Source organism: Medicago sativa, chromosome 4 (assembly GCF_051527215.1).
Source record: "Medicago sativa cultivar Bolivia chromosome 4, Bolivia_mono, whole genome shotgun sequence".
In the NCBI taxonomy this organism is placed as follows: Eukaryota; Viridiplantae; Streptophyta; class Magnoliopsida; order Fabales; family Fabaceae; genus Medicago; species Medicago sativa.
Genome location: NC_140752.1, coordinates 36,952,544 through 36,966,530, shown reverse-complemented (window position 1 = coordinate 36,966,530; position 13,987 = coordinate 36,952,544). Strand labels below are relative to the sequence as shown.

Here is a 13,987-nt window from a genome sequence, read left to right as displayed (position 1 = left end):
CTTTCCAGAATCACAAAAAATTCCAGACTTTCCCTTTCCCTTCTTTAAAACTCAAATTGGGAAATTCCAGAAAACACATTCATAAAAAAAAAAAAGAAAAAACTTCCTCTCTTCTCTCTCCGAACAACACACACTGCAACTCCTTTCTCTTTCACTCACCACCATCAGAGCCACTCTCTTTCACTTCATCACCGTCATCCCCTCCGTATTCTATCACAACCACCATCATCGTCGTTAGACAATCACCACCACCGTGCTCCGTTCACCACCGACGTATTCTCTCTTTCACAACGGTGATGACGATCTCCCGTCTTCCGTTCCAACACTTCGTCACCACCAAGTCGTCTCATCTCGCCACCACCACGTCGTCTCAGATCCGACGAACACTTCGTCTCCTTCGTCTGAGCTATCTAAGATCACAAAAATGAGAACAATTTCATAACACCGTCCCTTCCAGATTCGTTTTCGAGTCTGTTCATGTGTTGTGCATTGCTGATTTCTTCTTCTTCCTTCCAGATTCATGTTATTAAGCTTCTGTTCTTTCATTTCCTTCCAAATGGAGAATGGAAACAAAGCAAATGGATCTAAGTAGTGTTGGTGGTGAGTTTGTGAGCCATTTGAATTTGCGATTTGCACATTGAATTGAGAGAAAGAGGATTAAATTGATTGACACTAATTTTTTATATGTTTCTAGGGAATCAGGGAATGAAGTGAAGAGGTATGAAAAAAATGATTTTGGATCTAAAGAGGATTTGAGTTTCTGATGAATGAATGAAAGAAAGAATAAGAAATTGGAATTTTTATGTTTGTTTGGTTTTTTGTTTCTGGAAATTTTTATGGGGTTGTTCATCTTTTATGAGTGTGATGATGAAGGTGATGTTGAATTATGAAGTGAGGGAGGAAGAAGATGAAGAAAAGGAAATTAAATTAGGTGTTGTTGGTTTACAGTAAGATAAAATAGACTTGCATAATCTAATGGTTATCTTTTTAAAAAAATATCAAACGGTTGAAATTAAAATAATTAATAGGATCTATGGTGGACCACTCTTAAGGTTGATCCACCATAGCATCATTTGAGGTTAAACTTAACATTCGGGATTTATTTGGCAAACAGAAGAAAAGGTGAGGGACTAAAACGCCATTTTTATTAATTGTGGGACCAAAATGAAAACACGAAATTAAATAAGGGACCAAACGATCTTATAAGCCATTTTTTGTTCTTTACTCTTTTTCTTGAATGCACCACTTGAAAAGGTACCTGTTGGTTCTCATTTTGGTCTTCAGTCACCAAATCTTCAAGAAGTCTCATATTTGCATCATCATTCTCAGCAATATTTTCCCAGGAATCCTTTAAGAACTGCATATCCCTCTTCACTCTTTCAACCTGCGTTTGTGGACATCATCGTTATTATTTGTGGCACCTCTATCTGAGACTGAATCATTGGATGAACTGCCCTCATTTTCAACCTGCGTAGCATCCACAAACTCATTCTCCTCATCACTTGAAACATCATGTCTATCAACAAAATTCACATTGCTCTTTAAAGCTCCAGTATCTCTGCCTTCATTAACCTCTTCGTTAATCTCCATTTCTTGATCCTCCAAGACTGTAAATCTGTTCTCATGCTCAATCACTATATTATCTGCTTCTTCTTCATTATTAGCATTTGTCATCTCAAGTTCATTCTCACCATCTGCTGGCTGCATCATGCTTGCATTTCCTTTATCTCACCAACTTTATTAGCTTGAATCTCCTCTTCAGTGCCTTGATTTATCTTGCACTGATCCAACCTTCCATCTTTGATTTGAACATATCTTTTCTCATTGGTTTTCTTCTGCTTATTTTTATTTCTATCATTTTTACTAGGTCCTTCAGGTTCCACTGCATTTGCTTTTCTGCAAATTTCCAAGTAATGACCCACCATGTTGCAATGCGTACAAAACTCAGGCAGATTTTCATACTCCAAATCCACAAAGAAGGCAAACCCTTTTCTCTTAACTAATACCTTGTAGTGCAAGGTCTGAGCTAAATCCAAATCTACTAAAACTCTAACAAACTGACCAAACGTTCTCTCAAAAATAGGTTTAGTAGCCATAGCATCAATAATAATAGGAGAACCTATACTACTGGCTATTGTGGTGATAATCTTTGGCCTCCAGTACTCCTGGGCCAAACCATAGATCTTAACCCAAACCTGAGCAGAAGTATTTTGTTGTGTATTTGGACTAAAATCACTTTGCCATGCAAATAACTTAAGCAAACCTAGATTTAAGTTCCATGATGCAACAGATCTGACCCTCCTTAAGTCTTCAACGCTGGAGAAGGAAAACTCATAATAACCCTTACCAGTGGTAACTCCCCATCTAGCAAGATCCTTCCATAAAATTGCGAGCTTGCTTTTCAAACCTAGAACTGTTAATGGAGTTGCACCCTTAGGCCAAACAATTCTTCCATGCAGATTGTGTTTACATGTTTGTATCCCTGCTACATATTCATCTTCTGGAATTTCAATAGCTAAATTCCCTCCCTTAACACAAGGCAAAGGTAACTGGGATTCAGGGACATCACAGACATTAGCCAATGCCTGCGCAAAAGTTTTTGTGGCTTTTAGGGTTTGTGTCGGTGGGTTGAGTTTTGGTTGATCTTGGTGGGGGTCTGTGTGATCCAAGAAGGACCAAGGGATGGCATATGGTTGCATGTTGGGATCGGTGAGTAAAAAACGATGATCGGAAGTGGTGGTTGAGGAAACCTAAGGGTGAAGAAAGGTTGATGTTGACGGATGAATAGTGTTAGGTATTTCGCCAGAGCTTCTCTCTCCTCTCTCTAGAACTCATTTTTTCCAAACACCGTTTCCAACAAGATCAACGATGTGTGGTTCAATGACTTGATGATATGTTACACCGAGTGAGAGATATTCAAGTCATTTGATTATGTTGATATTATTCGAACATTCACCGCAAAGAGGTCTCGAAAAGGGCATTTACCTCCTAATTTTATTTGACACACTATTGCCAAGTTATGTTTCACCTCTCTTATTTCAAATTGTACTTTGTTGACAAAATGACGAACATCTTTTATTTCGATTTATGAGTATTTATATATTATGTCACATATGTATTTGCGGTTAAAATTTTGCCTTGACTCTATAAAAATTTTGGCTCCGCCACTGCCCTATACCAAGGGTCTTATTGCATTTGCATAGGACCGACCTTGCTAGACACCATACATTTTGGCCAATAGGAATAGTTTTTCCTATGAATGCCTATTATGTTCATTGCAAATGACACATCAAATCAAACATAGTTTTTTTTCTCGCTATCTTATCTCTTTCTCAATCTGCCTTTTTCTTACTTTTTTTTTTATAAATTTCGTAATCTAATAGTAAAAAAACTCAAACAACTCTACGTAATGCTTTATTGGAGCAGCCAAAGACCCACAACCGAGGGATGTAGTTCATTCCTTAGCATTAATCGTTTAAAGTAAAATGAATTACATTTTAGGACTTCAATCGATCTCAGCTTAAATTCTTGCTCCATCAATGGTGGGTGACAGACAACATTTTCGATAAAAAAAGTTATTGATAATTGATGAGAGAAAATTGCAATATTTAGTGGCAGTAAAATATTATTTGCTTAGGTTTTTCTTTATTAGTTACATTGTGTTCAAATAATATTTGCTTATGATAGTTGTTCATATAATTTTTCTATGTAATTTTTCTTTTGAGGCATATATAATTTTCTTTAGCGGTTAAGATTTTTATTTTATTTAATGGAGGAGGATAGAGGATGAATTTAATTAATCCAGTAAAAAGTGGTAAAAACCTAAGCTGGTGATATAAATAATTCTTTTTTGTCAAATAGTCTATTGCCTGAGTTCACATTTTTAAATACAGAGAATTGAAGAATCTAGGGTTCAAACCCCGATCCTTACATAAGATTGTCCTTAAAGTTACCAACTGAGATGTACTTACAGGACTTGACATAAATAACATTGTAGTATTAAATAAATCATAAAGTATAAACTCTCATTATATAATTATAAACTATAGCCAGTTAAAAAAATTACAAACTAATAGCAAATGACAATTGCCAATCATTTAAATTAATGGAGTATTTGCTCATGTAGTCGATATAATTACAATTAAACTACTCCTTCCATCCTAAATTATAGTATGTCGTTCTGAAGGAAAAAAATTGTCCCAAATTATATGTCGCAAGCATTAATGTTACTTTTCCTATGATATTCTTAACTATTTATTACTTTCTCTTATTTCATTTATCTTTCTCGTATTATTTATTAAGAACAAATTTGTAAAACAACTCGTAAAATCTTTCTCACACAAAATTAATTACATTTTTTAATACGTGTGAAATGTCCAAATCATCATATAATTTAACACGGAGAGAGTTAGTCATTCTCTTTTAAGAAGCTTTCTCTTGTTCATATTTTTGCTTCCGAGTTGTTTTCCTGAAATTCCATGGTTTGATTCTACATTTCTTGTCATGGTTAGGAACCCAAGGTTCAACACCATGAGGATCTAGAAACCATCCCCAAAAGTAACAAAGATTAGGTTGTTCCAAAACAAAAAATTTAGCCTATTAAGTCATATTATTTAATGGAATGGAATTACGTAAACATAGCAATTGCTAATTACTTCACTTCACTTCACTTATCACTTATTTTAAAATCCTACCAAGTCCTTTCACATTCCTTCCCTAAACCCTAATTTTTTCCCTCCTAAACTAAATTTGTGGATCCTCAAGAAAAATGTTAATGACTCAATGCGCATTAAACTCTGCTTAATACTAATACTATAATTTTTTTTGGGTCTTGTTAACGAGTGCCCCCGGGGCACTCTTCCAAAATTAGTAATTACGTTTTTAAAAAAGTCAAATGTTTAATGCATTGATTACACACTTTTTCATAAATATATACTACTTATAGTCCTTAAAGAGTGCCCCGGAGGCACTTGTTAACCTTTCCCATTTTTTTTTCAAGCCTATTCCACTTCCAATGAATTTAGCATTCAATTGCTATTAGTCTTCCAATTCCTAGTGACTCAATAATTGCATTATACACTTTGTTTCCGGATGATATGGCATCCAATTCTAATAATTACTCCCTCCGTCTCACAATTATTGTCTCTTTAGCATTTTTTCTTTTTATCAAAATAATTGTCACTTTACAATACAAATGCAGCATTTATTATTTTTTTCCACTATTATACTCTTGTTTATTGAATTTCATCCAACTTAACTACTCCATTAACTACAATTAATAAGGGTGTTTTAGTAAATGCTACTAATTTTTCCATTGAAATCAACACAATTAATCATTTTCTTAATAATCGTGCAGAAACCTTAAACGACTAATATTGTGAGACGGAGAGAGTATATGGTATACTTAATAATTCCTAGGCATCTACTCAAATCTCATCCATTTAGTTTTCTTCTCTCCCTTCATATTCTTCTCACTTTTCATTGTTCTTTCTTGATCAAACTCTTCTATCTCACACTTAAGAAAGAAAAATACCCTCCATCCATTCTAACTTCAAATTCAATATTCCCATTGTGAGGTTGTCCTTTTTCACAGACATGCACTCTAAACTTCTCTATCTCATCCCTGCTACGTTCTTTTTAATTGCTCTTGGTTTCTCTCATATGGGAGGCTAACTGAATCAGCTTCTCATATATTAAACGAATTTGAAGATTGAGTTACAATGAAACCTTAAATTTTCGGTAGGCAATCCTATTTGTTTTTCCTTTCAAATGTGTTGTTTTTTTTCTGGTTGCTTGCAACTATTTTTCTATAACAGCCTTCAGTTGCACTTTTCTTAAGAAGGTGTTATTTTTGTAGGTTGGTCATGATGGGTTTTAGTATTTTCTACAGGTTTATTGTTAAATAATTGGTGACCCAAGATCAATGGTATGAGTTCTTACAATGATAATGCTATTTGTGTTCATGCCTTTTTAGCCTTAAGACATTTTCTATTTCAACAAAACATTTATTCTTTAGATCTCTTTTGGGGTTAAAGATTATGCTCTTTATTTTCTCTAATTGGGTCACTCATTAGTAAGATCAATTTTGGGTTTAATAGTTGTTTAATCTTTATGTTTGTTCGATATTTTGCATGGTTTCCTTTATTTATTTATTTTGTACTTTCTTAGCATGCACATGTATGATGTGTAAGAATTAAATCAACATGATCGAATTATTATATGAAATTAGAACACACTTACTTGTAAACGATGATTACCGGATTCGCCGAGATTTGAGACAAAGTCTTCCTTCGCCTTTCACATGCTCCAAACTTAGGGTTTTCAATGGGGCAAACCACTAATGAGCAGAATAGTCAGAGTGATGGCAAAGGGGACCTAGCCTCTCTATTTATAACCGTGCAACCCTAGGTACCACCCATCATGGGCCTAGTGTTTGGGCCTACACTATGTTTCTACACAAATCAGATTAAGTGTCCAAAAACCCATTATTAATTGATCACTTTTATTAGGGCCTAAGCATCATCAAATGGATCACAATATCAGTCCGTTTTTATTAAAACCAAAACCAACAATTGATTGTAGCCCACAAAATATTAGAAGAAATTCTAACATTCTCCCACTTGGGCAAAATCAATTGTGTATTTTAAAAATAAAATAAAAATAAAAATTTAAAAATAATTTTTGAAAACGACTCTCGGACTGATAACAAACTTCCTAACGTGGCCACTACATGATCCCATGATGCAACACTTAATAAAGACTCCGTCCAACTAAGAACTGTATGATATCGAATCATAGCGGTAGTTATATCCTTAATTGATACAACACCTTCCATGGTTACAAATATCACCAATTCCGTCAACTAGTCATCTGTGTAGAGTGTAGCAAGAAATGATATGTCAACGTGATCATCGACCATACTATCATTTTCATTGTCGGTCCTTAATTTCTCTCAATGCCTTAGAGCCAGAGAAATTATGTGATTTCTCTCAAATGCCTTAAAGCCAAAGAAATTATGTGATTTCTCTCAAATGCCTTAAAGCCAGAGAAATTATGTGGTCCACGGAAAACCACATTGCCTCAGCTCCAAAATAGTGTCAATCACCGGCATAGTGATCCCAACGACACTGAGCTCTAGTTTTCACACATAATACATCAGCTCCAAAATAATGTTAACAGCCGGCATAAAGATCTTGTCAACATTGAGCTCAAATTTTTCACATGTAATGCCTCAGCTCCAAAATAGTGTCGATCACCGGCATAGTGATCCCTTCAACACTGAGCTATAATTTTTCACATTTGATATTTGATATATACAAGAATTCATCGCATCATCAATAATTAAATTGAATGGAAATTCACATCAATATATCAAAGAAAATAAGTGAAAGAAAAATTCATCATCAAAAAATTAATAATATAAAATTCAAACTCCCACTAACCAAATGCATCAAAAGAATTCACAGTATTCAGGTTATTCAAAATGACTCTTGAAAACAATGAACCTAAATCATTTGGTTAAAAGAACAATTAATGTCAAGGTTAGGAAGCCAATGAATGTAATAAATAATTCATTACCATAAATTATAGGAGTTGAGAGCCACTAATTTCATTTTCGACAATTTCAAAGGGTTCAAAAATGCTAGTTGTAACCTTTGGTTTTAGTAAGCAAATCACAAAAGTACCTGGATCATCAAACTTTAAGAAAGGTAGAATATTTACTTTGTTTAATTTCTCAGCCCTTTCCCCAATAAATATGATCCAAGTGCTTATGTCACGAAGTAAAGGATGTCTTCCTCAACATTAGACCTTATAGCAACAAAAGTTTTGACAATGAAAGACGAAGCAAGGTTATGTGAAGTCAAAGACAACTTAATAAACTATCAATAAAAGATCCAGGGAGTCATGAACCATCTACTAGAGACAATTTATATAGATGAACAAAGGATGAAGCAAGGTTATGTGAGTTTAATCTCAAACTTAGTTTTCTACCTCCAAGAGTAAAACAAAGTTCATCCAACAGAGAAATACAAACAAGATTCATCCTAAAGGAAAGTATGTGAAAGATATTTTCCAAAACAAGTTCGAAACTAGAATCTTAAATTATATTGACATCTCCCACTGACTTCACAGTTTCTCCTAAATCACAACATTGTAATATTTTCACGTCCAATAACTTTTCATTAGACACATGGAGACCAATATGGTAAGGTGCTTTAACTTATGAGTCATCTCCCACTTACCAAAAGGTTATTTCAGTTCATGCATGTTCTCCTAGAGGCAACTCCAAATCTTACTTCCATTTCTTACAGTTTGACTCGGTTAAGATCTCGATGGAAGCAAAACAACCATTCATTGATAAGGGAAAAAAATGAATGAATTAAAATATGTCATAAGACAAGATATAGCTTAAAATAAACAAGCTATTATAACGAGGCCAATATAATTGTACAATCACCTTTGGGCAGAATGCACAAACCAAGGTCAAAACCTTAGCCAAAACCTCAAATGAGTTAATCAACGAGGATACATTGAACTTGGGAAATTGTCACCTTTGGGCAGACAAATTCTTTGGTTCGACATATACTCCAATAACTCCATCTCGTATAAGTTAATCAATAAGCATGCATAATAAAAGCACAATAATTATTCATTGAGGAAATATATGAGACAAAACATGAATGCATTAAAATATATCAATTGACAAGATATAGCTCAATAATAAACAAGCTATCATAATGAGGCCAATATAATTGGACAATCACCTTTGTGCAGAATGTACAAACTAAGGTTATAACCCTAGTCAAAACCTCAGGTAAGTTAATCAATGAGCATGTATTGAATTCAGAAATTTGTCACATTTTGGCAAACAAATTCCTTAGTTCAAAACATTCTCCATTAACTTATCCCAAATAAATTTTTAATTGTAAAATGCAATAACCACCTTTGGGCAGGAAACTACATGTTACGATTAAAAACATTCCTCAAGCTACAAAAAGAAGTTTCATCAATCAATCAATAAAGGTGGTCCCACTTTGGTGGTAACGACCTATATTAATGCAAGAAATTCTTTTTGCATAGGAATCAACAACTCTTGTCAAAATACGACACAGAAAAAAATATGCATTATTTAAATGCATCTAAACTGGTCAATATCGTCTCAATTTGCATTCATCATAATTTTGTTTGATACAATGCGGTAGAATAGTACGTTAAAAGCACATAAAAGAAAATCAACATGTAATCATGTGCTATCTTTTGGAAGAGTAACTATTACCGCTAAACTCATAATCTCATCAACAAGTAAATATTTAAATCAATTACCAACGCAGCGGAAATATGTGAGGCTTAAATTTCACCACCATTGAGGAGCTATCTTTTGGAAGAGTAACTATTACTGCTAAACTCATAATCTCATCAACAAGTAAATATTTAAATCAATTAGCAACGCAGCGGAAATATGTGAGGCTTAAATTTCACCACCATTGAGGATAAAAGACAAAATAGTCATAAAAAAATATTAAAGAAAAAACTATAATATCCTCAATGTAAGTCTCCATAATAAACAAAAGAGTATTCATCAACAAAGGATGTTTGTTTCTCATTTATATATAATTGACATGTAAGATTCTCCCACTTGATAGAGAATGATAGTTAGATTTTCAATCCAAGACTTTAAAATATTTAAACAAATATTCAGCTATATTCTCTATCACACAATGGTCATGTCAATTAATATTACACCAATAAGATATCCATATCCCTTATATAATAAGGGAACAAGTGTAATCAAAGTGTAATCAAATTCAATAAAAAGAATTTAAATTAACTAAACCTTGACTAACCTCAAAAGGTGTAATGAATTCTCCTTGTATGTAGAGTCATTAAGCTTCGATGACTTAGAGAAAATTCCGCACAATTTGGCATATTGTCATCTCAATTGGTTCATAATTCAACAACAAACCAATATAGCAAAAGAAAGACTCTCATAATACATCATTAAAATACAAGGATAACATTTTTTTGATTACCTTCAGAATTGCTCGAAAATTATCTTTTACGATCTTCCACAATTGAGCATTCAAATCAGAACAAGGCAACATATAATTAAATAATTATAAAATCATATACATTGATATTTGGTGCTATGATTGATAAAATTGAGTGTAAATAATTTCACAAATACAATACTTTAATAGAATAATTCACTTCTATAAAAGAGAATTTCACAAATAATATTTTAGACTCATCCATGGGAATATATATCTCACAAAAAAAAAAATTACATATTTCACAAAATAAAATTTATTCCCATAATAAAAATGTGAAAACAATGTTTGGAAATTATTTCCAATCAAATTACTCAATTTTAAAAACAAATCAATCCACCAAAATCAAATCAAATCCTTTTGAAAATGCAAAATTTGATCCATAAAATATTAATCATGGTGTTTCCTTCCGGATTTGAGATAAAATAAAATTATGCATGATGGAATATTAATATAATAATCATGCCAATATTTATTCACATTAGATGCACATGCACAATGAATCACAACATGTGAAATTTGTTTCAAAAACCGCAAACCTTATGGCAACAGAAACAAATATAACATCAATTTTTTTTTTTAGTGACAAAAACAATATCAAAAGGAGTAGCACAAAAACACATGGTCTTAATTTGAACATGACTACTCAAAATTGTCTCTGGATCCACACATGCAATTGTAATTCAATCATGATAAACATATTTTTAAAGCAACTTCAATCTATGCATAAACCAAATCTCAAATCCACTCAAATAATAGAATAGAAACTATAGTCTTGTATAAAGGAAACTATCCATAAACTTAACAGAAGAAGGAGCCACACAAAATGGATCAATTTACCAATTTTCACATGTATTAATACATCTTTGACACATATAAAAATAATAATAATTAAGCAAACAATTATTAAACTCAAACCATCTTTCATATTGATCAAGAAAATTTTCCAAAATTCCACAAAGAAAACAATCAAAACTCTTGTTCAAGTAATTTCAATGAAAATTGTTTGCATATTCAAAGACCAAGCACATACAACAATAGGAAATATTTTATTTTAGTATGAGTCACATAATTTTGAAAATTGAAACAATTTCAATAATTCATTTTGAACATGAAAAACCAAATCTTTCAATTCAAAGCTTCAAACTGAATGCTCAAAACAAGAACAAATTCATGAAAGCAAAGTTGAACTTTTTAAACAAATATGCAAATTCATCATGAAGTACAGACCATATATAAAAATATATCAGCCTAAAAAATACCAAGGTGAAAAGAATATCAAATTCCAAGATATGGCAACGATGTTAGAGAAGAAGAAAAAAAAATGAGACAAAGTGAAAAGATTTAATTCTAAATCTTTAGAAACAAATCACTCAAAAATTAATCGATATCCATATCCACTTTAAGAACTTGAATTCAATCGCATGATGAGAAACATATCTTTTCCGGTCCATATTTATATAAAATAAATTAATATCCACGAAAAATATCACTTTTGTAATATATAGATTCAATCCAAAATATGAACATAAATTCTGTCCAAATTAAAACATAAATAATCAAAGTATGAAATTGAAAATGATTATCACTCTGTGGTTCACAAAAATTCCATAAAATTGAATTTGTGTAAAAGCATAAATGCCCCTATCAGTACATAGGCATATGTATACATAGGCATATACACATTGTTTAACTACCTTTGTGAATTAGTGCCGAAATCAAGTAGCAATATCAGGTGCCCTTAACCCTTTATAATTATTGCAACAATTGAAAATAGTTAAGGCAACGGAAACAAAATAAAAAATAAAAAAAATATTCGGAAGTCCTTAATTTTGTTGTGAAATAATTTTGCGTTCAAATTGATTCTTTGAGATATCAATTCTCAACCAATAAAATTGCAGAAATCCATGTTCAATAACAATTTTAGATCCGATTCCCACCGAAAAAGATAATAATAATAATATTAATAATAATAATAATTCTAGTTCACTTCACTTTGATAATAAAGTGGAACCGAAAGAAAAAATTTGATCAGGATGAATAGTGAGGGAACCCAAAGGATCAAAATTGCCGAAGCCGTAACAAACAATTTAATTTTTGTTTTCTTTCTCAAAATTAATTGGTGAAGCAATCGACATAACTCACATGATCTCAAAATTAAACCAATTACACGTTATAATTACAGTTTGAAATTGAAACCGTGAGGAAATTTTTAGAAATTAAATGCGAGCCGAAAACATTGAATACTATCTCAATCCCAATAATATTAGGGTCCTAAATCATATAAAATTAGGCTCTGATACCACATGTAAGAATTAAATCAACATGATCGAATTATTATATGAAATTAGAACACACTTACTTGTAAACGATGATTACCGGATTCGCCGAGATTTGAGACAAAGTCTTCCTTCGCCTTTCACATGCTCCAAACTTAGGGTTTTCAATGGGGCAAACCACTAATGAGCAGAATAGTCAGAGTGATGGCAAAGGGGACCTAGCCTCTCTATTTATAACCGTGCAACCCTAGGTACCACCCATCATGGGCCTAGTGTTTGGGCCTACACTATGTTTCTACACAAATCAGATTAAGTGTCCAAAAACCCATTATTAATTGATCACTTTTATTAGGGCTTAAGCATCATCAAATGGATCACAATATCAGTCCGTTTTTATTAAAACCAAAACCAACAATTGATTGTAGCCCACAAAATATTAGAAGAAATTCTAACATGATGCTCCTCAAGGGTCTCCAACACTTCCTTTTCTTTGCAAATTAGAAGATGTAATCATTGGAATTATTTTTCCCAGGTGACTAATTTTTTGTGATTATTAAATGCTATGATTTTGCACATTTGTAGGTGTACATTTTTTTTTTCGAGTTATTCTTTGTTCAAATTCTCTTTTACAAGGTTCGGTAGATTTTTGTGGGTTGTCTTTTTATTATTACTTTTTCCAAAGTTTGAGCTCAAGTTGAGAAAATACTCTAACACAATATATTTGATGTTTGAAATAATTTCAGAATCTGAGAGAATTCGAAATTTAAATCTGATGCAATATGTTTATGTTTCAAGTTTTTTGTGGTATAGTAGAATATCTCAGCATATGCTTTTTAGTATCATTCAATATATGATCGTGAAAGCACTATCCTTCAAGACCGATTGCATTGCCAAATGTCTGATGTAACTTCTTTTTTATAGAGCGCAATAACATAAACTGCTGCTCAATTGCCATCGTGTGTATCCCGCGAATGCGTTGGCATTGAGGTTCCCACTCTTTTTCATATAAAATGCTGAAATTAACCTTATGATTTTTTGTCCAACTACGGCAACTGTAGACTCAACATCGACGTAGAAAAACTCCTTTGTTCAAAGTAGCATGAAACTCCGATCATCGGAAACTAATCAATGATCCCCAATTTTGAATTCTCGCTCGGTGACATCTCCTTTGAAGACGAAGAAGATGAGAACGATGACATCTACACATCAAGGATTTCAATTTCATTCAAGATTCGCTTCCGTCTAATTCTCAATCAAGTGGAGACGTTCCCAAGCCTTATCCCTAATCTCTTCCACTTGTTAGCTTCTCAATTCCATTTTTTATTTTATTTAATTTTATTTTTGTATTGTCTAATCTCCTATTAAAAAAGCTAGCCATCATTGTCACGCCCAGGAATGACATGAAACCCAAAGCTGGAATCGTTTTGGATTGATCATTAGGGCTGCCAATTGAATTTGGTGAGTCGGTTTCTGTTCTTGTTTTTATGAGGTCTGGTGATTTTCTTGGTGAGTTGAAGTCTTATGTAAGGGAGGAAGATGGTGCTGTGATTTTGAAGCTGTCTGGTGGACTCGCTATTTTGATCTTTAGCTTGGAGTGGGTTGTTTTGACTCTTGCGTTTTTCTGGAAGTATTATGGTTGTGTTGAAGGTGGGAATACTT

At 32.8% G+C, this 13,987-nt stretch overlaps 1 protein-coding gene across 1 annotated transcript; it reads right to left on the bottom strand.

Moving 5' to 3' along the window:
* Window positions 1-1,706: 1,706 nt before the first annotated feature.
* On the bottom strand, window positions 1,707-2,699 carry LOC146929131 (uncharacterized). The gene has a single exon (XM_085707224.1). It carries the CDS (start codon window positions 2,697-2,699, stop codon window positions 1,707-1,709), a length of 993 nt encoding a protein of 330 aa, XP_085563350.1.
* Window positions 2,700-13,987: the final 11,288 nt, after the last annotated feature.

Coding starts and splice junctions, on each gene's coding strand:
- LOC146929131 (XM_085707224.1), bottom strand. CDS start 2,699: ATGCAACCATATGCCATCCCTTGGTCCTTCTTGGATCACACAGACCCC.